Here is a 25,022-nt window from a genome sequence, read left to right on the forward strand (position 1 = left end):
TGTTCATTAAATTGGACCTTTTTTTTTTTCTTTCTTTCTTAAACAACTCAGTTAAACCGGGGGTAGTTGGTCAGAGTGTGGTCTAAGGGTGGGGCCCATCTCCTGCACCCCTCCATTCCTGTTCCAGCATTTCATCAGTGTTTACAGTGAGCACTTTGGTTCTGGCCATTTAGACAGATAGGGAAATCAGAATGCCACTTGCTAAGAATCCCCATGGTCTGTGTGCCAGAGAACAGTGTTTATAACACAGTTACCTATGCAAATGGGCGCTGGATCCAAAGCTGGCTCCAGAAAAGATTAATTGATCTTATGGATGACTCAGGGATAAATCTTTATTGGGAATCTCTCTATTCACCCTGGGTCCCCAACATAACACACCTGCTCATATTGAAATATTTTTCTTGAAATAACAAAAGCTATTCTGAATTTTGTGCAAATGGATGAAACTTAGATTTAGACCTGGAACCATGATAGATGAGTCTCACTTTGGCCACTGTTTTCCTAAGTTATTTCAAGTTATAGGCAAGCACATGTATCGGTCAACAGGTGACCCACTTAGGGATGCATTCCCAATTCTCAGACATGTGGAGCCATCCTTCCTTGGGATCAGGTGCATAACCTTACTATGGGGTTGCGGGTCTGGCCTCTCCCCGATGGTGCTCAGCCACGGTCCTGGAGCCACGCGGACATCTCCATGCGGGGGTCATGACCTGTCGAACTTTTCCCTTGACCCTGACACGCCTTCCTGCATAGAGGGAGAGGCTGCTCAGAAGGCACTCGGCTTGTGTCGTCCGTGGTGCTGGAGAGGAGGAGGAGGAGAGTGACCAGCCGGCCAGGAGACACCGGGCCACCGTGGACTTCTCACTCCTGATGCTGCCACCTCTGCCTGAGGAGGCCCTGCTGGGAGGAGGCCTGAGCTCTCCCAGGGGCGCTGAGGAAGTGGGTGGGCGGCAGGGTGCCCCCGCGCTGCCGCTTTGCCACTGATGGCACCGGGTTCCTTCCTATGATGGAACTACTCAAGTAAAGTCGTTCATTGAGCCTGAAAATAAATTGAGAAATGATTTATTGAATTGAAATTGAAAAATTGAAATTGAACTAAATTGAAAAATAATTATGTATTTTTTCAATTGCCCACCAATGCTTTGAATGAAATATTGAATTGAAAGACAAAATATTTTTTTCATTGATCTTTCTACTTTGGTATTTGGGGAAAAAAAAATTCCTGATTCCAATTGGAAATATAACTTTGAAGATTTTCTAATTTCCTGTGTTCTCTTTTAATGAGACGAGATTCTTGTTCTTTTTTTTTTTTTTTTTTTTAATGTGAATAGTTTGGAAGTGAACCTGCTGCCTAGTGGCAAAACTGCCCTCACCCTGCGCCCTGAGCTGTGTGAAGTTTGCAGTGTTGAGCTGAGCTGATAGTGGCGTGATAGCATCAGCTCAGGGTCTCTGGCCCTGCTGGGCTGAGGTGACCCTGTTTGCCCCATCAGGTCCGTGCCCATGGTCCTCCCTTAAGGCTGCTCTAGAATGTAACAGAATGACCATGACTCAGCTCCAGGCTTCAGTGACTGATCCACGGCAGCACCTTGGACTTAATTTGCTATTTCAGCCACTGACATTCTCCTGAGGATGCACTTGGTTTGGCTCTGTCTTCTGAAGCATCCTTTCTGGGTTCCGTCTTAGCACATAAACTTTTCTGCATGATGTTTTACTTGGCACTTCAGAACTAAGCCAGTAACCATGACTGTGGTTATTCAGTTTGAAAGGTCCGTGCCTCCTGCCTTGTCCTGGGAGAGTGTGCAAAGGAGACAAGACAGCTCTCCCATGGATTTGCACATGTGTATGTGTTTGGTGAGGATGTGCCTGTGGTTTGTTGACAAATCATGGATACCTGCCAACTTACATGATTTGGCTAAATTCTGAAAATCTTTCTCTTTCAAGGGAGAAAAGTGAACCTAACTTTGCTTTACTTGTAACAAAGGAGAAAAGTCACCTGTGTTTTCTCCTCCTCTAGCACCAACAAGGTGGCACTTTGGGAAATTCTGTCATTCGCTGTGACAAACTGGACCAGTCTGAGATTAAGAGTCTGCTGATGTGTTTTCTTTACATACTAAAAAGCATGTCTGACGGTAGGTAAAAAAATGACAAGATCTGTTTTACTTTCCTTGTTTTAATATTTGGTTTATCCTTTAAAAATTGTAGTTGGTTGAGAGGGTTTAAGGATTTAAATGGGTTTTTTTTTCTCTCGTTTGAAATACATGTTAATTTACTAAATGTACTAGAAATGAAAGTCTTAATTTGGACATTTATTTTCATTAATTACTATATTCTATAAAAAGAGTTCTAAAGTGTGAGTGGCTTATTTTAAGATTTTATATTAAACTCAGACATACATCTTCGCCAGAGGAGACAGAAGCAGATAAATGAAAGGAGCTTTTGATTTTTTTTTTTTTAATCAAGTTTCATTTGTCCAAACAAACTTACGGACCACTTGCCTAATTTTACTAGTCAGTCTCCTGAATTAGAGACTGTCGTGTCGGCGACCTGAGCATGTGTGTGCAGCATTCCTGGCTTTAACTAGAAGTGAGGTGTGTTTAGTTTTTGCACTAAACGGAAGTAGTGTCATCCTGGTAGGTTGAGTTTCTGATTAAGGGCTTGACAACCCCATTTGACAACAGAAATGACCACAACCATTAAGGCTGTGTCAGCACTTTGTGAAGCTCGTGAACATCCATGGCAGGAGAGTTGCAACTCTGATTTAGTGTGGTATAAGCAGTGGTACAATGTCACAGTTCTTATCTTGGCCAAAGAAATCTTATTTTCCCTGTAACAAATCAGAAAGTGTTCTGTGAACTCCATTAAGGCCATGGAGAGAAGATGAACTCTTCTGAAAGGAAAATGCCATTTTTGGAGACCTGAAGCCCGCCTGTCTGGCGGCAGGGGCCGTGGCCATTGAGCATCCAGGGAATGGCACTTCTGCCTACAGATAGTGTTTCTTTTCTATCGAGCTCCCATTTCAGCAGCGCCAAGAGCTGACCCCTAGCTCAGAGGTTAGGAGGAGTGTGCCAATCCTTGAAATGCTTTGGAACTGGGGTATTTTATTCTTCTATCGGTATGTTATTTTAAAATAGATTTTTTTTTTTTTTTTTTTTTTTTTTGGCGAATGATGAACAAATATAAAAGCACCAGGCACTTATTCTAATATTTCAGTTAGAAAGTTGAACTTCTTCCCATTCAGTCAGAAGTTCTCAATTTTCATCGGCGAGTTTTAGCCAGCATTATAATCCTTCTTTTCCTTTATTAAAGGTTTTCTTTAAAATACTTTACATTAAAAAAAAACACTTTACATTTCAAATATTAAATATGATGCATAACTCGAACATCACTGTTTTTAAAAAAACAAATATACAAGAAGTTTTGAATCCAAATGAAAGTTACCCTTTAAAGTCAGCCTTTTGTAAGGCCAGACAAATATTTTTAAAATGCAACAACCTCTTCAAAATAGTTATAGAATGTTCTCTTTTATCAATTACTGTCAAGTATAATTTTTTCCCCTTTATAATTAGAATTTCTTTATGTGTGCCTCATTTAAGAAATCTGTACCTACACTCAGGTTCTGAAGATATTCTTCTGTATTTTCTTTAAAAGCTGTATTATTTCAGTTTTCACATTTAAATCCTAATGTCTACCAAGCATTGATTTTTGTGTATGGTATGGGAGGCGGGAGAGAAATTGCCTTTAGCATAATTTACCAGACAGTCAGAATTAGCTGTGTAGCTAGCTCTGTGGCTGCTCTTTGCTTTATCCCACATTTAAGGAGCACCTTGTACACGCGGGGCCCCTCACTCGCCCTCCGCTCCTCTTTGTGCCTCCTCCCTCCTTAAGGGACAGGCTCCCCACTCCGGTATTCTTGGGCTTCCCTGGTGGCTCAGCTGGTAAAGAATCCGCCTGCAATGCGGGAGACATGGCTTCGATCCCTAGGTTGGGAAGATCCCCTGGAGAAGGGAAAGGCTACCCACTCCAGTATTCTGGCCTGGAAGATTCCATGGACTGTGTAGTCCATGGGGTTGCAGAGTCAGACATGACTGAGGGGCTTTCACCTTCACTTGCCCTCCTTAATAGAACTTAGCTCTGCCTCCCCACACCCCACACACACCCAACAGCTGATGTAAGGAAAGGCTGCCATGGTACTGCCCGGCTGGCCCGCCGGTTCTGTCTCTTATGTGCTTGGGGAAGGGGTCTCAGAGGTCTGCAGGTTGACCCAGAGAGGCTCTCAGCATCCCAGGAACTCCCTAGGTTCCCACCACACCCAGATGACCAGCCTCCAGTAACCAGAGTCTGTCTATCTGGATTCTAAACTCAAACCCCGCCCCCAGGAAATGGAAACTCTGCCACCCACCCTCTGGTCTCAGAGGCCAAACGTGGCTTTCAAAATCAGGTGCACTTGGTTTAAATCTCCATTCCACTAGCATTCTCTCTGCTGGTCATTGGGATAATTGCTTAGCGTCTCTGAGCCTTCGTTCAGTTCAGTTCAGTCACTCAGTTGTGTCCGACTCTTTGTGACCCCATGGACTGCAGCACACCAGGCCTCCCTGTCCATCGCCAGCTCACGGAGTTTACTCAAACTCATGTCCATTGAGTTGGTGATGCCATCCAACCATCTCATCCTCTGTCGTCCCCTTCTCCTCCTGCCCTCAATCTTTCCCAGCATCAGGGTCTTTTCTAATGAGTCAGTCAGTTCTTCACATCAGGTGGCCAAAGTATTAGAGCTTCAGCTTCAGCATCAGTTCTTCCAATGAATATTCAGGACTGATTTCCTTTAGGATGGACTGGTTGGATCTCCTTGCCGTCCAAGGGACTCTCAAGAGTCTTCTCCAACACCACAGTTCAAAAGCATCAATTCTTTGGTGCTCAGCTTTCTTCACAGTCCAACTCTCACATCCATACATGACTACTGGAAAAACCATAGCCTTGACTAGACGGACCTTTGGTGGCAAAGTAATGTTTCTGCCTTTTAATATGCTGTCTAGGGGGTCATAACTTTTCTTCTAAGGAGTAAGCGTCTTTTTTTTTTTTTTTTTGCGTCTTTTTATTTCATGGCTTCAGTCACCATCTGCAGTAATTTTGGAGCCCACAAAAATAAAGTCTGTCACTGTTTCCCCATCTATTTGCCATAAAGTGATGGGACTGGATGCCATGATCTTTGTTTTCTGAATGTTGAGCTTTAAGCCAGCTTTTTCACTCTCCTCTTTCACTTTCATCAAGAGACTCTTTAGTTCTTCTTCAGTTAGTCCATTTGTAAATGGGAACTCTGCCTTGACCACGGTGCAGATTCGATGACAGGACACATGTGAAGTCTTGAGACCCAGTGCGGTGCTTAGCACATAACAGCTACTTGCTATGCATCCCCCCGCTTCTCCCACCTGCTCTTGACTACGTAGAATAGAAGTCTACGGCCATGTATCTCTGTGGGCCTTCAGCCTCTCTGCAGCCACCCACTCCCTCATCTCAGGCTCCAAAGACTCAGTGGCTTTTTCCCTAAGAGAAATTTTATAACACATGTCTCAACTTCAATGTAAAAATGCAAAAATGGTTAACTCCCAAACAATAACACTGTTTCTGCAGTGCTGAATGGTTGAGGGTCAGACACAGATAATGATTGCTTCCTGTAAGTGAATTTGTAGGATTTTCCTTAACTGAAAATGTGCCCAATTGCTTGTGATAAAGAGCAGGCGAGGTTCTTAAGCACAGGTACATTGTACCATCAGGCTGGGAAATAGGAGCGCTCATACACTGCTTATTCAGAAAGTGGTTTGACAGTATCTGTCAAATTTTAAATGTACAAACCATTAACACGGTTAGTTCACTTCGAAGAATTTGTCCTATAGATGTGGTTGGACGAGTGTGCAAAGACCCATGTTCACTGAAGCATGATTTATAACAGCAAAAAATGAGGGCAAGAATGAGTAAATATTTGTCAGTCGGGGCCTTGGTAACTTTTAGTGCGTCCATGGAGAAGAATATTATGCAGCTTAGAAAAGATTGGGGTAGATCGAAGGTCTGTTGTTGAATTAAAACTCAGTGAAACATTGCACATAGGATGCATGTTTCCATTTCTCTGTGTGTGTGTGTGTGTGTGTGTGTGTGTTGGGAAGGGGTTACTTATGTACATATAAGAATTTTCAGCAGATTCTCTACTGAGAGGGGATCTTGTAGTTGGTAAAGAGTGAGCCTCATTTTACACTGTATGCCCACATGTATTCTTTGAATTTTCTAACCCATTTAGGAGCCCATCATGTATAAGTTAAAATATGTACCATGTCAGGCTAGATGATGCATGATGAAATTAAAGTTCAAGTGTTCAAATGTAGTTTCTTTACACTGACTAAGCTGTTGTACATGTCATCCGGTATAGAGTGGTCACCGTAGTTCATCCTTTGATCAGTTATGAAAGGGGGCTGGGAGGGTTTGGAGGCCTACACTCAGGTCTCTTCCCTTATTACATACGTAGAAAATAAGCATCCTGATTCTAACCAAATATATGTTTACTTTCCAGATGCTTTGTTTACATATTGGAACAAGGCCTCAACAGCCGAACTTATGGATTTTTTTACAATATCAGAGTGAGTAGTTTTGTCTTTGCTCATTGACTCTTGATTTTTCCTGGCTAATTAAGAGGTGTGAAGAATACTATGTTGTTGAACCAGGAGTGCAATGTATAGTCACATCCACACTTATCCTTAGTTAAGCTCTTTCTCCTGGAGCTGACCCCAACACCCAGTCTCAGGAACTCATGACCCAGAAGACAGTGACAGCCCTAAATTATTACATATGTGATGATTATAGATGAGAGGTTACTACTTGTGTAGATAAGCCATTTTAATAAAATAACACAACATTTGTTAGCTGAATTGGGTGGATGGATGCTGCACTTCTGAGTTGACTCTAACTTAGGCAGATGCAGAAACTGAGACAGAAAAATTGCTATAATTTAAAAATATCTAGTAAGTAAAAGTGGAATCTTAAATACAGTCTATATTATTTGATCTCTTTAAGTTTCTATTTTTCCTTTAAGCTTTTTATTTTTAGAAACACAAATCCACAATCCCTTATCCAAAACCAGTAGGGCCAGATGGTTTTTCAAATCCAGAATTTTTTGGATTTTTGAAAAGTTTGCATAAAGAGTATATTCCATAACACCCCGTTAGGGTCTCAGGGAGCACCCCACAGTCAAGCACATTATAGTTTCTGCATTAAGAACTTATTTCTTCAATACCATGATTATTCACAGTAATTGGTTAAATCATGGGCTTCCCTTGTGGCTCAGCTGGTAAAGAATCCGCCTGCAATGTGGGAGACCTAGGTTTGATCCCTGGGTTGGGAAGATCTCCTGGACAAGGGAAAGGCTACCCACTCCAGTATTCTGGCCTGGAGAATTCCATGGACTGTATAGTCCATGGGGCTGCAGAGTCAGACACGACTGAGTGACTTTCACAAGTAGCTTTATGTCTGCTAGTTGGGGGTCATGATTTGCTGCCACATGTGTTTGCATGAATTTGGGTGGAAATCCGTGATGTTCAGAGATTTGTGCATTTTGGAGTTAATGGCCTAGACGTTATTTTAACTGCCTCTAATTAAATATATGATTTTTTTAAAGCAATGTCATGGATATAGTAAAATAAACAACAACAACAAAAAACATCCTTGATGTCTATAAGGGACCAGTCCATTTACTTGAATCAAAAAAGAAAGTTCCAGGGGCTTCCCTGATGGTCTACTGGTTAAGACTGTACTCCCAATGCAGGGGGCACTAGTTTGATCCTTAGTTGAGGAACTAAGATCCCGTATACCACGTGGAGCAGCCAAAATAAACAAATAAAATGAAGAGATGTTATCTTGCTAAAAGGAAAAAATATGATGTTAAAAAAAGAAAGCTCCTTAGGTTGAATGAGGATAAGTAAGCAATTCGGAGCAGTGCTTGGGGTTTTCACTGTGACTTCCAAGACGAACGTAGAGTAAATGTCCAAGCCCTAAGTCCGAGTTGACCCTATCCCTCCTGGGCCTTTCTTCTGTGTTGCTCAAACCATCCACCACGGTTTTGATAGCAGCACAACATAGGGCCTGCCTTGCATTTGATCACTTTCTCTGGGTTTAAAGGCACCTTGCAGAGAATTTCTGAAAACCAGAAGCAAGGGGCTAGTAATATATGTAAGAGCTTATTGAATGAACGTGTTACTGTAAACGCATTTAAATAAAATAATGTGTCAGAAGTGATTTTATCCCCAGTAATTTTGTCGCCTCCCCTAATAATCTTTCATCCTACCCACAGAGTCTGCCTGCACCAGTTCCAATACATGGGGAAGCGCTACATCGCCAGGTACTGTGGGGGTTTAGTGTGACGTGCGTGTCATTCTGTGTATTACTGGGACCCGAAAGTGTGGGAATTGTCATCTGTGGTGATTGGCAGTTAGAAATCTCACAAACAGCCACGAAGACAGTTGGCGGGCCTTTGGATTGCCGCCATGAAACCTGGCGGCCTCGCTCGCCGGCGTTCCTGCGTTCCTTCTGTCTCGTTCTGTCTCAGGCGAAGCTCTTGGAAAGGTTTTCCTCCGCGGCCTGGTGCCGCAGTTCCTTCCACACCCTCCCTCGCGCTCTGTTCCTGCTGTCTCCTCTTTCTCTTCTCGCCGTTCCTCCGGCTGTGGCTTCTCTCTCTCTCTCTCTCTCCTTCCTCAATGATCTCTCTTCCCATCTCACTCTCAAAAGGTCCTTTTCTTTTTTTTTTTTCTTACCATTCTACCTCCCAGCTCCCAAGACACTAACTTCTCAATCCAGCCCCTTTGCTCCTTAATGAGAGAAAGTTTTGAGCCCATCTCCGATCTGTTCGGGCTGCCACCAATACCATCTCTCCAACTGAGCCCTTCCTCCTCTCTTTCTGAGTAAACTGTGCCCTGTCGTTGCTGACCAGAGCTCTGTGTTGAGCGTCATAGACGCTCACGGCCCTGTGCCGAGACCCTTGGTTCTGGACGCTCCTTGCCGACAGGCAGCTGAGCAGCCCCTTCTCTGGCGGTATCACTGTTTCCTCAGAGGGCATCCCCTCCCTGCTCCGGCCCTGTCGCCATCCAGTGTGTCTGTGTCCGTCCTCTTCCGTGTTGTGTATCCTGTGATGATGTATTCGTGGGGTCTTGGTCCAAGTGTCTCATTTCTCTGTTGTTACTGTTTTAAAAATTTAATGATGAATAAACAAATGTATGTTTTAAGAAAAAAACTTTAAAAGTTTAGTTGTCCTTGAGGTTTTTCGCTTATCTGTAATTCTGTTTTACAGCAATGAAATAGGAAAGAGATTTTTAATAGACTTTCTGAATGTCAGGATTATGCTTTTATGGTAATATTGTTCTTTTCTTAAGCTATTTGAGAAAGTTTCAGAATGGTGTTAATGTTAAGTAAAAGTATGTTTTCTTTTAAAAATCAGATTGAGAGAGACTATATTATGCTTTCCTCCCATTAATACTATTTTTAATTGAAACACAGTGGCACTTAACGTCCGCTAATCTCAACTCTTTATGTTTTTTTTTCTATCGTAACAGTAATTTTTGCATTTGAGTTTTTTGAGTCCTAAATGCAAGTATATACAGTGTGTCCTTATGCAATAACCTCTTTATATGATAACTTCATTCCTTTTGACTTTGTCCCATGAAGATGGTTAAACAGTATATTTGTAGCAGAAAGACACTGTGCTGGGGGAGCTTCTCACCCTCTTTTAGTAACTGCCACCCACGTCACAAGATGGCATTTGGAATATGTTGTGCAAATAGAATAAAATGCCTCAGAGCTAAACGTGGTGAATGTGAGAAGCCAAAGATTTCGGCCCCAACAAATTGTGGAATTGGGTTTTGTGAAACAGTTCACTGATTTGTTTTCAATGGCTATAAATTTAACCTTTTTTTTTTTTTTTTTTAAGAGAAAAGCCTCTGACTTCCTAAGCACCCTGTATATATTTGCATGTAAAAGGATGCTTCCTGGGACGGTCTTAAAAGTAAATGAGCATAGAGAGGCGGGGGAGGAGGCCGGTGTTGCTTTGTCCGGTGCAGAGCCGCGTGCTGGTTTATAGGAAACCTTGCCGTGGTCTCTGCTGCATGCGGACAGGATCCCGAGTCGTCCGTGTTTGGCCTCCATGGGGCTCCCGTCCTGGGAACACCTTCTCATCGTGTCCCTTTGGAATCACCCAGCAGCATGCTGCCCCATGAGACTCCATGCATGCCCTGCTGCACTCCACACAGTAACACAGTGAGGGAGACGGTTGGCCGCGGGACGGGGGACAGGCGTCACTGCGGCGCTGGGCTCATGTCTCGTCTGCTCTGGTGATGGTACAACAGTAGGAAGTCAGCCGTTTGGCCGCTAACCCAGATCACTTTTCTGTTTTCTTCACTTGGCTGCTGACAAGTCTAACAAAGGGTGTGGCTCTTCTCCTTCTTGCCTGGGTAAGAATCGAAGGTGTTACACCGCTGCACAGAATCCCTCCCACCGCATGTTTGTCCCGTTTTCTTCCCATGCCTTTATTTTGCCTAAAAAAATAAAATCGTTTCCGCTCTTTGGTAACATGTCTCATCTGAAAAGGCGCGTGCTGTCTTGGCCGTTGTCCAGATGCTGGTCTTCGGCACCACACTGGACTGATGCTCACCTGTTTAAAAAGGAGCATCTCTGAAGGACTTTCCAGCACCGGAAAGGCCTCTGCTTTGGCCTGGCTCTCGCTCCTTCGCCTTCAGGTGCTTTGCTGTGAATGTGAGCGCTGCCCCCCTGCGTGTGTGGCTCTGGCTCCCGGGCCGCAGACAGGCTCCGCCGCGCTTGGTCTGTGCGTGGCCGCCTCCTCCGTGCTGTGTCCCGGCCTCACTAACGCCCCTCCCCGTCTCGCCGCAGTGTAACAAGTCTAACTTTGGCTCCTATCCCATTTCACTCATGTTGCAGGAACCAGGAGGGGCTGGGACCCATAGTTCATGATCGAAAGTCTCAGACATTGCCTGTTTCCCGTAACAGAACAGGGATGATGCATGCGAGATTGCAGCCGCTGGGCAGCCTGGATAACTCTCTCACTTTTAACCACAGTAAGTCCCATGGCCCCGTCGTAACAGCCAGCCGGCCCGCGTGACAGCCCCGAGGGGACCGCCCCCGCCGGCCCGCGCCGCACACCGCGTCGCCGACTCGCCTTCTCTTGCAGCTCAGGGCAGGAGGACCAGGAGCTCGCCACGCAGTCCCCTTCCTCGGAGGAGAATGACACAATGTGGGATGCGGTCAACTGCGGCAGCAGACCCAAACGCTCACCCCCTCTGCCCCACGCGCTCTGCTTGGTGCTTTTAAAACAAAATCCGGCCTAATTGATGATGATAGCGGGACATCCTCTGATATTTTTAGTTCGGTATTTTGATTCATTACCAGGAGCCGCCTTCTCGTCATTTACCGCCCCGCTGTGACTCCAAAGAAACCTCTGGGGCAGCTTTCGCCCTCCTAAGGCCGTGCGTGCAGTTGACCCAGCGTCCCCATTCTGACATTCCAGCCCTGAATGTTAATCCTTAAACTGCTGCGAAGCCGTAAAGCCCGTGAATCAATGTGTGAGGGTGTGGAAAAGCCAATAACAAAGTGACTTTTTCTGTGTTTTCAGTGTGAGAAAGATATCAAGTGTGCTTGGGATTTCTGTAGACAATGGTAAGATTTAATCAGGTCGAAGTCTGCTTACAAGGCTGCTTCACTTGCAAACCGAGACCTCTCATTCATTTCGCCTTCCTAACTTTGGGGCTTCCTAACTTCACAGTAGAGACTTTGCCAAAACATAGGAGCATTATCTTTAATTCACTCTTATCAATTGCCAGAGGGCACCTGTGCTGTTTCTAGAAATCTAAGTGTAAATTTAATCTCCTTAAGGGTTTCTTCAAGCAGGAAACCTGTAAGATCTCGACCTTGCAGCACGTTAGCGTGATCATTTCTGTCAGTGGTGTGGTCCCTGAATCGTCCCAGCCTCGCTCCGGGCATGAGTTATCTAGTTATTGTGCCATGCAGGCAACTATTTATACTCATTCCAAGCAACATCTTTAATACATAGCTATTAATATCTTCTCATCGTTTCTAATCATAGGAATTCATCCCATGAACTGTGATGTCCATACCTCTTTCTTTGTACAGGCTGAGAGTCAAGACAATGTATTCCCGACACCTTAAATTGAGAATAGTTCAGGCTGAGGAATCAAAATACAGCAGCTTCCACCCCCTCTTCCACCCCCAGCAAAGTTAAATGTAGTGGATACAGTCTCTCTATATAAAATTCTAGGCTTAATTTAAATCAATATTATGTCAGTCTGCCACACACTGAGCCGGTAGCCTTCAAATGCTAGTTCTCAGTTCTATACTTAGCTGTACCTTGTACAACACATGTAAGAGTTTGATTTACCCACCTCTGTTAGGGCTTTTTCAGCTCTGCAGACGTGGGGTTCGAGCAGACAGAGCAAGGAGTCTCACTGTTTTTAGTTTTCATTTCCTGTTTAGCACACAAATCAAATCTCCATTCTTCTGAAGGGCCTGCCACGTTTCCTTTCGCCCAGAAAATTTTAACACAAGGATTATCTCACTGTCAGTTGAAATAAATGCTTACACCTTAAAATATTTAAAAAAAAAAAAAACAGCACAACATCATAAGCAGGCCAAGGCCCCGCCTGCCAAGGTAATTGTTTAGGAAACATAGAAAACAGACAAAAATAAATGGAATGATCAGCCCATGAATAAATAACCTTAATCCACTAAGATGGGCAGCAGTTCCTCCCACTGCAAATGGGCTTTGCGGTGGTGGCTTGAATTGGAAGAGACAGCTGGCTGTGTTCTACTGCCAAAGACCATATTGTTACCGTTGTTGATTTCCATCCTCTCTTCCTGCTGCCCACAGAGAACCCCGTCCTACCCGCCCCTCTCCTCTTTTCATCCTGAATGTTTTTCTTTAGTTAGTTTTCAGCAACACCATCCTCAATCAAAGCTTCTCCTTCTGCCTTTCCAAGCAACTGTGCGTAGCTGATTATTTTAGCCTTCTGAAGTGTGCCTGCAATTCCTGCTTACCCCAGATAGCTTCCAGTGTCTCGTAGTCCATGCATCTTCCCCTGGAACTTATGTCTCTGATTCTGATTTTGTATTTGGGGGGCTTTGGCCCCTGCCTCCGTTAGCCCTTTGAGCTCCATGTCTTCAACTCAGCCAAAAGCCAGAGCGAGGGAGTGTATCCTGTATGTATACATGTGTATGTGTGTGAGCATGTATATGTATATATACATAGATGATTTTTTACATCTGGAACCTAGGCATTTTATGGGAAATTTGTAGCCATATATGTGTCTTTAAGAAAATTCCTATTTAACAGTGAATACAGTACCTTCTGTTGGGCCAACCAATATGACAGATATCCAGTATGTGAGAGACTTGGCTGGAATGCCAGAATCTAAAATGGATTTATTTTAGAAAAGAATGGAAATAGGAAGAATCCCTTAGACACCGGCATTTTTGCATTTCCTCTTTTCTCTAGTTCAAGTAGGAAAGGCTTTGTTAGAGCTCAGCATGACCAGCAGGGGGCAGCAGAGGACCGCAAAGAACTTAGGCCAATGAAGGCCAGGCTGCCCCGTCCCCATCACCAGTTACAGTGAGACAAGGGAAGAGACCCCGTACTTACTGCAGGTATAACCCTAGCAGGCACTTACTCTTGGATTTTTACAGCAACTAATGAAAGTAACAGTTTCACTGTGACCAATGGGCTTAGCTATTTTAAAAACACTCAAAGCATAGGAGTTTGTTGCATGGGTCATTGCCCAGGCTTATAAAAAGAAAATGTTTACAACATTAAGGTATTGACCTGTTTACTGTAACATGTACTCATTGTGTATTGGTAGAAAAGACTTATGCCAGAGGACAAATTGAGAGTGATAGGTGCCCGGAGAATATTTTATATAAACCAAGTGATGAGGGGAAAACTGAGTGAAGCACATTTGCAAATAAGTGATACATTTACAAAATAAAATAACACTCTGTCCTTAATATTATATGTTATTCTAGGCATATGTTAAATTCACTTGAATGATAATCTATATTTCCCACTAATTGATGGGAGAAAAGCCAGTCAAGAGGTAAAAACCCTTGAAGAAAACCTGTATTTCATATAATTCAGTATAAGAGATGATTTAAGATCACTGGACTAAGTTGCAGAGAATTGTTGTTTAGTCGCTAAGTTGTGCCTGACTCTTTTATGACCCCATGGACTGTACCCCCCTCTCCCCCCTCCGACAAGGCTCCTCTGTCCATGGCTTTCTCCAGGCAGGAATACTGGAGTGGGATGCCATTTCCTCCTCCAGGGGACCTTCCCGACCCCGGGATCGAACACACGTCTCCTGCATTGGCAGGCAGATTCTTTACCGCTGAGCCACCTGGGAAGCCCTTGCAGGGAATTATGTGCCAGATGTCCTGTGACATTTGGAAAAGGCAAGTGGCTGGGGATCAGCTTCTGCCCTTCCCACCACATCACCTCTGATGTGTGCTGGGACCAGGGGCCAGGGATAGTTATAGGTATTGTTCCGTTGATCAATTTTTTGGATCAATAAACGATTGTGTGATTCGACTTGTAGGTCTAGTCTTTAAAATCGAGCATTACTACACCAGGTTTTTCAGGAAACTGAACTGCATAAAACGGAGTAGAGTTAGTTTAAACACAGCAAATGACATTAGAGAGGAAAAGGTCTCATCCTTGGCCTTTAAGTGGGATTTTAGAATAAATCCTGTATCTGAGTGACAACAGACTGGAAACTGTGTACATGTGAGCAGTGGGTCCTCAGGTCTCTAAAGCGACCCCTGACGTGCCCGCCAGAGATGATGGTACATCAGGGAAGTCCTCCCCACCCTGACCTTCCTCATGGACCACGCTCAGTGCCTGCGCCCCGAGGCACCACTGCCCCCTGGTGGAAGTCAGTAGGGTTAACAGCACTCCTTACTGGCCTCGGTCAGAATCTGCTTTGTCAGCTTTAAAAAGTTGCTGACCGATGCTTTGAGAAATGACCGTGTCTCTTAAGGCCCCTTCTTGGGTTTGCCAGCTCAGTTTGATTTCCCTGTGTTATCCAGTAACACGGTGACCACCTATTTGAGTCTTCCCTCATACACTGCTCTGTTCCAGGCCTTAAGACAGGCTGTCCCCATGGGGGTGTCCGTTGGCGGATTGTCCAGTCAATCTGTATCACCCACACAGCCTCCTGTGCTGCTACTTATTTTCAGGAGTGATTCAGTAACACTAGCTCAGGAATCCTACTGATTTTTGAGACGAAACGGTTTAAAGAGAAGCAAAAGGCATCGCTGACTCAATGGACATGAGTTTGAGCAAACTCCAGGAGAAGTTTGGTGAAGGACAAGGAAGCCTGGCATGCTGCAGTCCATGGGGTTGCAAAGAGTCAGACATGACTGCGTCACTCAACAACAACAACAAATTATAACCAATTGTGGCCCAAAGAACTGCTTCTTTAATATGATTCGGACACAGGCAAGCAGGTTTTATATGAATTTGACTCTTATTCTGAGAGAGATTAGATAGCCAGTGTAATGGCTTATGGGTGGTGTATTATAGTAGCTTAGAGAAATTTTGTCACTAATTAGCATGGCCCATTGATAATGTACATTTAAAAAAAACCCACACATTCACAAATCGCAATTCCTGAATCATTCTAGACGTTCTGCTAGATAACAGTAAACTCTGTTGGAGTTCTTTGGTATGCAGACCATCTCATCTGTAATGATCAAACTCGGATACACTTATCCAGTAGTTTACCTAGAAAGAGAAAAGGCTCGTTCTGTGCAGAGATTACAGTTCATCACCAAAGCAACTGCCTTGTTACAGGTTAACTTGGATTCTAAAGCTTCATCTGGGGTAAATGGCAGCCCTCAAAATATCACCTGTGTGATAATTTTTGGTTGGTCTGATAAAAGGTGTTGTATTTGGTTTTTTGGTCCTCTGTCGCCCTGGTTTGTGATCACCGTAACAATAATCACCAGTTTGCTTTCCTCTTTTTGTTGGCTCTGTGTCTCACCAAACAAACCTTGCCAGATGAGGAAATGCCTTGGCTTACAAAGGCGGTTCAATGAATATTAGTTCCAAAATATGTCTGTCTTTCTTTCTGCTGGATTTCTGGCCCCCAAAAAGCAGAAATAAAAAGAAACAGCTAGTACCGTTGTGCTAGTGCCAGATGTGTTCCGTAGCTTCAGTAAGGACACGATGACTGTCGCGCTGTGAAAATGAGGCAGGATACACAGAACCACCATTTTCAAAGCAAAACAAAGTTGGATGAAAACACATAATAGTTTTTATTAAGTCATACTTTAAAAAGCAACTTAGAAGCTTTTGTAGCCTTTTAAAACTCTCTGACATTTATTAAAGTCAGAAAAACATCATGCTAGTTACTTTATCTTTATAGTGGAGATTATGATACAGTGACCTGGATAAGGAACTTGGAGTGTAGTTTCTGGTTTTTTCCCCATTACTGGCCTCCAGAGAACTCTCTAGGCTTTCTGTACTTCATTTTCCTGATCTGTGTACAAAATGTCCTCCTCTCTGGAGTATTAAGAAAATTACCTACATAGTAAATGTTGATTGGTTTTGCTCCTTGGAGAAAGACATTACATGATGTTTTATTATATTGCCATCTTTCTTTGTAATCTAGATCAATACCATAACATCTTTGCATCCCTATATATATTTCTGCTAATGCATTACCATTTCATAATTTAATATCTCAAATTATATGTCAAACTACATTTATATCAGTACTAAATGGATTTTACAGCCACATACAGAAGATATCAGTTTGTATTTAAATTATGATTCTTCAAGTCTCTTCCTTTTCTTAAACATTTCTTTCAGTCATAGTGGCTTTCGTGCTTTTTATTAAAGCAAGTAGAATACTATTAGTGGTACAGTCAACTCTTGGTTATCATTCATGATTCTAGCTGATAAAACAAATCTTTATGTTATTGACTTGAGACATCCGTAGCATTCACTATGTGCCATGCACTATTCCATGAGCTTCACAACCATTTACTAATTTAATGGCCACCATAACCCTTTGAGGGTAGGTACTGTTATTATCCCCATTCTACAGATGAGGAAACTGAGGTAGAAAGGGGTCATATAACTTGCCCAAGGTTACACAGCTAGTAAGGGGCCGAGCTGGATTCATTGACCAGCAGCCTGACCCTCAGCTCATTTTCCTTCCCTTTCCTTCCCTAATTAAGCTGCTGCCTCTGTCTATATGGAAGCTTCAGACACCTCAGCCTCCTTCATTCCCCTACCCACCCCCCCATCCTAACAACTCAGATAAGTGGCTCAATTGAGTGAACTCCAGTCCAAGTACCAGTCCTGGCTCCCTTGTTTACCAGCTGTGTGACTTAAGATAAGTTTTAGCCCTTCTGTGCTTCCATTTCCTTATCTGCAGAAAGGGTTTAATAAGTGTACACACTTCAGAGGGCTACCGAGGCATTAATGAGATGATCTGTGTGAAGTTCACAGAATCACGGCTGGCACATAGCAAGTGCACAATGCATGTTTGTTGCTGTTGCTCCCCGTCCAGAGTGGAAAAAGAGTCATAATGGAATGGAAACATTATTAGTACCCCCTTTTCCCCACCCACCAAAAAAATAAAAAGGCCAACAGGGAGATAAGGCCCTGAAGGAAGCCTGGAAATAATCAAGAGTTGACTGTGACCATACCGTCCGCCAGCTTGTGCTCTGCAGCCGCCGACAGTGACCTTGTGTTATGATCCATGCAGGCTACGGCCACTCGGACGCTGACGTTCTCCACCAGTCGTTACTTGAAGCCAATATTGCTACTGAGGTGTGCCTGACGGCGCTGGACACCCTCTCTCTGTTCACGCTGGCGTTTAAGGTTTGTACTGAACAGCTGTTCATGGTCAGAGCCTTGCTGAAACTCCTTTTTTGCTTATTTAGCTGAACCAGCAAGAACTTCTTACGTTGCAGTTTTACCGCAGCAACTGTTTTTGCCCCTGTAAGGAAGCCATTAATCCTTAAATTCCCTTAGCGAAAGCATTCCACAGTTAATGACCCCAATTCCCTGAAATATAATACAGCTCAACTGGTCAGAGTGTGCTGCCTGCTTGCGACTGGTGGACACAGGCTTTGGTGAGGTTAACCCTTGGCCAGATGAAAGCATTTACCAGGAACATGGCTTTGCTCTGCCTTCAAGGATGATAAACACAGGAGCCTAATCAGGCATTTCTACCTCCACTGTCTTTAAACATATCCAAATGTGGTAGCAATTAAAATTAAACATTTGTACGTAGAGGTGTGTGCTCAGTTGCTCAGTTGTGTCTGACTCTTTGCTGTCCCATGGACTGTAGCCTGCTAGGCTCCTCTGCTCATGGGGTTTTCCAGGCAAGAATACTGAAGTGGGTTGCCATTTCCTACTCCAGAGAATCTCCCCAACCCAGGGATCAAACCCACTTCTACATTAGCAGGTGGATTCTTGACCATCGAACCACCTGGGAAGCCCATACGTAGAAAAGCAATACGTAAAAACACATTCACCTTTTCAGTTGTTTTTTTTTTAATCTGTTACTAAGTTAAATGATAGAAAACATTTCAGGTATAGAGAATAAAAAGTGGTTTTAGTCTTTCAAGTAGTAGTGTAGTGAGTCACATTCGCACAAGTAAAGACGGTCTTTTCAGCCACTCTGGTTTTTTGGGACCTACCCCTTCCCTTCCTTGCTCAGTGACTACTTAGGTTTTCAGGGAGACTGAATTAGTGTTAATATGCTCTGAATATGAAAACAGCATGTTTATTTGCAAGGTAATTTGGAAAACATACCCAAAGGCATTCTGTACTTTACTCGTCTTCTCGTGAAGCACATTCCCTTATTACACAGAGTGAAGATAGCTACCGGTCATCTTGTTGCTTTATTATAATTTACCTTTGTTCTTAGCATTCGCACTACCCATGTCCCCAGGAAGTGTCCTCACTAGGAACCCTGCTGAGAGATGAGGAAATGGTGGGCCCCTCGGATGAGAATGGGGGCAGCCGTGTCTTATGTGGAGCCTGACCCCAGCGGCTCTTGGCTGTGGGCCCCCGGCTGGTGGCAGCTGCAGACCCTGAGGCTTGTCAGAGGCTGTGTGCAGATTCTTGCAGATGCTTGGTGCTGCCTGACCGAACCCAGCCCTGGGAGTGAGACGTAGACAGTACGGCTGAGGACCACTGCTGTAACAGAACCACATTTTGAGCATCTTCCTGTTTTCTTTTGGAGATTTTTAAGTAACAGTTCTTCTGTAAGTAGGCAGTGAAATCTGTAATATATTTGCCCCGTGCATGTGTACCCATGCTAGCTGATAAGCTCAGATGCATCTGTAAGGTCAGAAGAGCAGTTGGGACGCTGTCTTCCTCTGTCTCCTGGGCCCCAGTGTGTAAATGAGCAGGCAGCCCCAGGGCTGCACAGCAGGTGTGGTCTGGCCCCGCAGGCAGTGAGGGCACACGCAGCACAGGTGTGGTCTGGGAGCGTCATGAGATCAGTGACGGTTTCCTTACTACCGCACAGCCTGCAGTTCATCCTCAACCTCCTTTAAATCTCCTGCTTCATATAAAAGAAGAGCCTTGGTCAAGGTTCCCAGGTCTCCAGTGTCTGGCCACTGTTAAATTGATTAATAGGTTCTGACTCGAGAGAAACAACATCTGATGGTCTCTGATTAAAGATTGACTGTGATATTTGTTGGGTGACCATCTTTGGGAGAAATCACTTCATGTCTCCAGACCTAAGATGATCTCATTTGTAAGACTGAAAAGGTAGGTTCTGCCTCCCAGGGCTGTTGTAAGTTACAGTGAGATGACCCCTGGACGGGCCGAGCACTCTGCTGATACAGACCGGGCTGCAGGACATGGGGGACTGGGCGTGTGTACAGAAACACTGTGGGCTTCAAGCCTCAGCCGCGCCATTACCAGATGTTAGGCCTTGGGCAGGTCTCCTTGACATCTGTGAGCCCCGATTTCCTTCCTTAGAACATGCCAGTTATGCCTACTATGTCGTGAATTGATATGAAGTATCCAAAAACTTGAGAACCCCATGAACAGCATGAGAAGGCAAAATGATAGGATATTGAAAGAGGAACTCCCCAGGTCGGAAGGTGCCCAATATGCTACTGGAGATCAGTGGAGAAATAACTCCAGAAAGAATGAAGGTATGGAGCCAAAGCAAAAACAATACCCAGTTGTGGATGGGACTGGTGATAGAGAAACAAGGTCCGATGCTGTAAAGAGCACTGTTGCATAGGAACCTGGAATGTTAGGTCCATGAATCAAGGCAGATTGAAAGTGGTCAAACAGGAGATGGCAAGAGTGAATGTCAACATTCTAGGGCTCAGCGAACTAAAATGGACTGGAATGGGTGAATTTAACTCAGATAACCATTATATCTACTACTGTGGGTAGGAATCCCTTAGAAGAAATGGAGTAGCCATCATAGCCAACAAGAGAGTCCGAAATGCAGTACTTGGATGCAATCTCAAAAATGACAGAATGATCTCTCTTCGTTTCCAAGGCAAACCATTCAATATCACGGTAATCCAAGCCTATGCCCCAACCAGTAACGCTGAAGAAGCTGAAGTTGAATGGTTCTATGAAGACCTATGAGACCTTTTAGAACTAACACCCAAAAAAAGATGTCCTTTTCATTATAGGGGACTGGAATGCTTTTGTAGGAAGTCAAGAAACACCTTGAGTAACAGGCAAATTTGGCCTTGGAGTATGGAATGAAGCAGGGCAAAGGCTAATAGAGTTTTGCCAAGAGAACGCACTGGTCATAGCAAACACCCTCTTCCAACAACACAAGAGAAGACTCTACACATGGACATCACCAGATGGTCAACACCAAAATCAGATTGATTATATTCTTTGCAGCCAAAGATGGAGAAGCTCTATACAGTCAGCAAAAACAAGACCGGGAGCTGACTGTGGCTCAGATCATTAACTCCTTATTGCCAAATTCAGACTTAAACTGAAGAAAGTAGGGATAACCACTAGACCAATCAGGTATGACCTAAATCAAATCCGTTATGACTATACAGTGGAAGTGAGAAATAGATTTAAGGGACTAGATCTGATAGACAGCCTGATGAACTATGGACCGAGGTTCGTGACATTGTACAGGAGACAGGGATCAAGACCATCCCCATGGAAAAGAAATGCAAAAAGGCAAAATGGTTGTCTGAGGAGGCCTTACAAATAGCTGTGAGAAGAAGAGAAGCAAAAAGCAAAGGAGAAAAGGAAAGATATTCCCATTTGAATGCAGAGTTCCAAAGAACAGCCAGGAGAGATAAGAAAGCCTTCCTCAGTGATCAATGCAAAGAAATAGAGGAAAACAACAGAATGGGAAAGACTAGAGATCTCTTCAAGAAAATTAGAGATACCAAGGGAACATTTCATGCAAACATGGGCTCAATAAAGGACAGAAATGGTATGGACCTAACAGAAGCAGAAGATATTAAGAGGAGGTGGCAAGAATACACAGAAGAACTGTACAAAAAAGATCTTCACACACACACAAAAAATCTTTACCACCCAGATAATCACAATGGTGTGATCACTCACCTAGAGCCAGACATCCTGGAATATGAAGTCAAGTGGGCCTTAGGAAGCATCACTACGAACAAAGCTAGTGGATGTGATGGAATGCCAATTGAGCTATTTCAAATCCTGAAAGATGATGCTGTGAAAGTGCTACACTCAATATGCCAGCAAAGTTGGAAAACTCAGCAGTGGCCACAGGACTGGAAAAGGTCAGTTTTCATTCCAATCCCAAGAAAGGCAATGCCAAAAAAATGCTCAAAACTACCACAAAATTGCACTCTCTCACTCGCTAGTAAAGTAATACTCAAAATTCAAGCCAGGCTTCAGCAATACGTGAACCGTGAACTTCCAGATGTTCAAGCTGGTTTTAGAAAAGGCAGAGGAACCAGAGATCAAATTGCCAATATCCGCTGGATCATCAAAAAAGCAAGAGAGTTCCAGAAAAACATCTATTTCTGCTTTATTGACTATGCCAAAGCCTTTGACTGTGTGGATCACAATAAACTGTGGAAAATTCTGAAAGAGATGGGAATACCAGACCACCTGACCTGCCTCTTGAGAAACCTACATGCAGGTCAGGAAGCAACAGTTAGAACTGGACATGGAACAACAGACTGGTTCCAAATAGGAAAAGGAGTACGTCAAGGCTGTATATTGTCACCCTGCTTATTTAACTTCTGTGCAGAGTACATCATGAGAAACGCTGGGCTGGAAGAAGCACAAGCTGGAATCAAGATTGCCAGGAGAAATATCAATAACCTCAGATATGCAGATGACACCACCCTTATGGCAGAAAGTGAAGAGGAACTAAAAAGCCTCTTGATGAAAGTGAAAGAGGAGAGTGAAAAAGTTGGCTTAAAGCTCAACATTCAGAAAACTAAGATCATGGCATCTGGTCCCATCACCTCATGGGAAATAGATGGGGAGACAGTGGAAACAGTGTCAGACTTTATTTTTGGGGGCTCCAAAATCACTGCAGATGGTGACTGCAGCCATGAAATTAAAAGATGCTTACTCCTTGGCAGGAAAGTTATGACCAAGCTAGATAGCATATTAAAAAGCAGAGACATTACTTTGCCAACAAAGGTCCGTCTGGTCAAGGTTATGGTTTTTCCAGTGGTCAGGTATGGATGTGAGAGTTGGACTGTGAAGAAAGCTGAGCGCCGAAAAATTGATGCTTTTGAACTGTGGTGTTGGAGAAGACTCTTGAGAGTCCCTTTGACTGCAAGGAGATCCAACCAGTCCATCCTAAAGGAGATCAGTCCTGGGTGTTCATTGGAAGGACTGATGCTGAAGCTGAAACTCCAATACTTTGACCACCTCATGCAAAGAGTTGACTCATTGGAAAAGACCCTGATGCTGGGAAGGATTGAGGGCAGGAGGAGAAGGGGACGACAGAGGATGAGATGGCTGGATGGCATCACCGACTCGATGGGCATGAGTTTGAATAAACTCCGGGAGTTTGTGACGGACAGGGAGGCCTGGCCTGCTGCGATTCATGGAGTCGCAAAGAGTCAGACACGACTGAGCGACTGAACTGAACTGAACTGATCCAAAAACATCTACCCTGTGTTTGGCACGCAGCAGGAGCTCAAATGTTGACTCTAGTTTAGCAGTAAGCACTTTCCGCTTTGCTCATGCCTTCCTGGTCCTCATAGTAAAGGATCTGATTCCTCAGACACACAGGAAAGGTTGAGTTTTAGGGCTGAGGTGGCCTCCATCAAGGTCTGTATGCCTCTGTGCAAAAATCTTTGTTTAAAGCTCAGCACATATACACACACCCATTAAAAAACGGGAAGATGGGCCAATGTTACGGCCTTAAAGGGTGTCGTGGCAAGCAGTAGGTCCACAATAGTACCCAGCCTAGGTCCACAAGGCCCACTGGTGCAGCAGGCCCTGGGATCTTCCTGTGTAGATATTTACTCAGCTGAAGCATCACTCAGAGCCTATCAGAAAAATTAAATTATTACATTGAGTTAGCTGACATAATTGTTTGCAGATAGTCATCTTCGACAAATGGAGCCCCATTATGACTGAGCCTCTTAAATGACCACATCTTATAAGTTGCCCACGGCAATCAAGAAATGACATTCTAAACGAGAGGAAATGTTTGAAAAGATTTAAGCCCTGAATCCCAGTTTATCATTGTATTAGCGACCTGCTGTTCACTGAGTGCCTTCTGTCTTCAGCATCCGTCCTCACTACAGCCTGGCCCATAGAGCTTCTTACCCCTTTTACAGGTGAGGACACTGAGGCCGAGACAGGCTAGGAAATTCGCCCAAGATCACTACACAAGTGACATGTCAAGCCCTTCTTCTCCGCTCAGTCAGTCGTGTGCAGGGGGTGGAGAGGTGGAGGGGGAAAGGAAGTAAACCAGGTGAGTGTCAAGGTAGTTGAATGACCTCCCGTACAGAAAAAAGGAAGCGAGCGAGCACTGACCAGATTCTGGTACTGTGTGGGCACTTCCACAAAGGTTATCTAATTCATAAAAGATGTGTTCTGTAAACCAGGGTAGTTATATGCAAAAAAATACACTTCTCTGGCCAAACCAGTGCTAGGAAGGTCCCCTGGAAAAGGGCATGGCAACCCACTCCCATATCCTTGTCTGGAGAATTCCACAGACAGAGGAGCCTGGCAGGTTACAGTCCACGGGGTCGCAGAGTCAGACACGACTAAGTGACTTTCACTTGCAAACCAATGATAAACCTTTAAATAGTTGACAATACTTTCAATATACTAACAAATTTAATCTAAAAATGTATTTTAAGCAATTCCACATGGTGCCTTTTCTTGATTTGAGGTGCATGGTGAGAACCAGGACATGCTGAGAAGGATCATGGTGCATGGCCAGGGTGGGGAGCACGTGGACAGTGGAGGTCAGCTAGGGAGACTGGGGTCTGCTTTACACAACCGTGAGCCTGGGGTTCAGGTCGTCTTGGCGACTGGCGAGCCTCTGTAACAGAGACAGCTCTTCTCTAAACTAGATTTTTATAATCAGTGTTTAGATGAAAATAAAGCCATATGCCTAGGAAGAACATAGCTGTCTTAAATAACACAGTTCCAGATATCTTATTTTGGTATCCGATGTTTAAGTTTTTCTCCTGTCCCTGGCTCTTTAGAAATTCTTGATATTGCATGTTTGTTCTCTGAAAGGCCCATTTCTCTTAGGAGTCTGTGTGACAACAAACTTGAATCCATGTCAGACAATTCCTGAGAACTGTTAGTAACCTCTGCTCCACCTTATTGCTAGAAATACGTCACGCCTTTCTTATTATTCTAACATCTCGTCTAATTTTCTCAATGAAATTTTCCCATCTTCAGTAAAATCTATAGGGAGATAAAGGTAGAAATGAGATCCTTCATTGTTATCTGTGGTTATTTATAAATGGAAAAATGAAGGTGA

At 43.9% G+C, this 25,022-nt stretch overlaps 1 protein-coding gene and 1 long non-coding RNA gene across 14 annotated transcripts in view; one reads left to right on the plus strand and one right to left on the minus strand.

Moving 5' to 3' along the window:
• Positions 1–25,022, plus strand: part of DOCK9 (dedicator of cytokinesis 9) — a 270,233-nt gene that overhangs the window by 208,363 nt on the left and 36,848 nt on the right. For 5 of the 13 annotated variants that reach the window (XM_043477992.1, XM_043477995.1, XM_043477993.1 and 2 more), the window contains exons 35-39: positions 2,015–2,129; positions 6,557–6,623; positions 8,330–8,377; positions 10,963–11,099; positions 17,820–17,935. In XM_043477992.1, coding sequence (XP_043333927.1) covers positions 2,015–2,129; positions 6,557–6,623; positions 8,330–8,377; positions 10,963–11,099; positions 17,820–17,935 — 483 coding nt within the window. Of the gene's footprint in view, positions 1–2,014; positions 2,130–6,556; positions 6,624–8,329; positions 8,378–10,962; positions 11,100–11,653; positions 11,698–17,819; positions 17,936–25,022 lie in introns of all 13 variants that reach the window. The other 8 variants (XM_043478004.1, XM_043477999.1, XM_043478003.1 and 5 more) reach the window with 2 other exon arrangements.
• Positions 18–17,933, minus strand: LOC122447378. Its single transcript, XR_006271205.1, has 3 exons — positions 17,761–17,933; positions 12,441–12,639; positions 18–1,039 (listed from the first exon to the last, which is right to left on the minus strand). It is a non-coding gene; the product is annotated as an uncharacterized LOC122447378 (long non-coding RNA).

The sequence above is a fragment of the Cervus canadensis genome, chromosome 9 (assembly GCF_019320065.1).
Source record: "Cervus canadensis isolate Bull #8, Minnesota chromosome 9, ASM1932006v1, whole genome shotgun sequence".
Classification (NCBI taxonomy): Eukaryota; Metazoa; Chordata; class Mammalia; order Artiodactyla; family Cervidae; genus Cervus; species Cervus canadensis.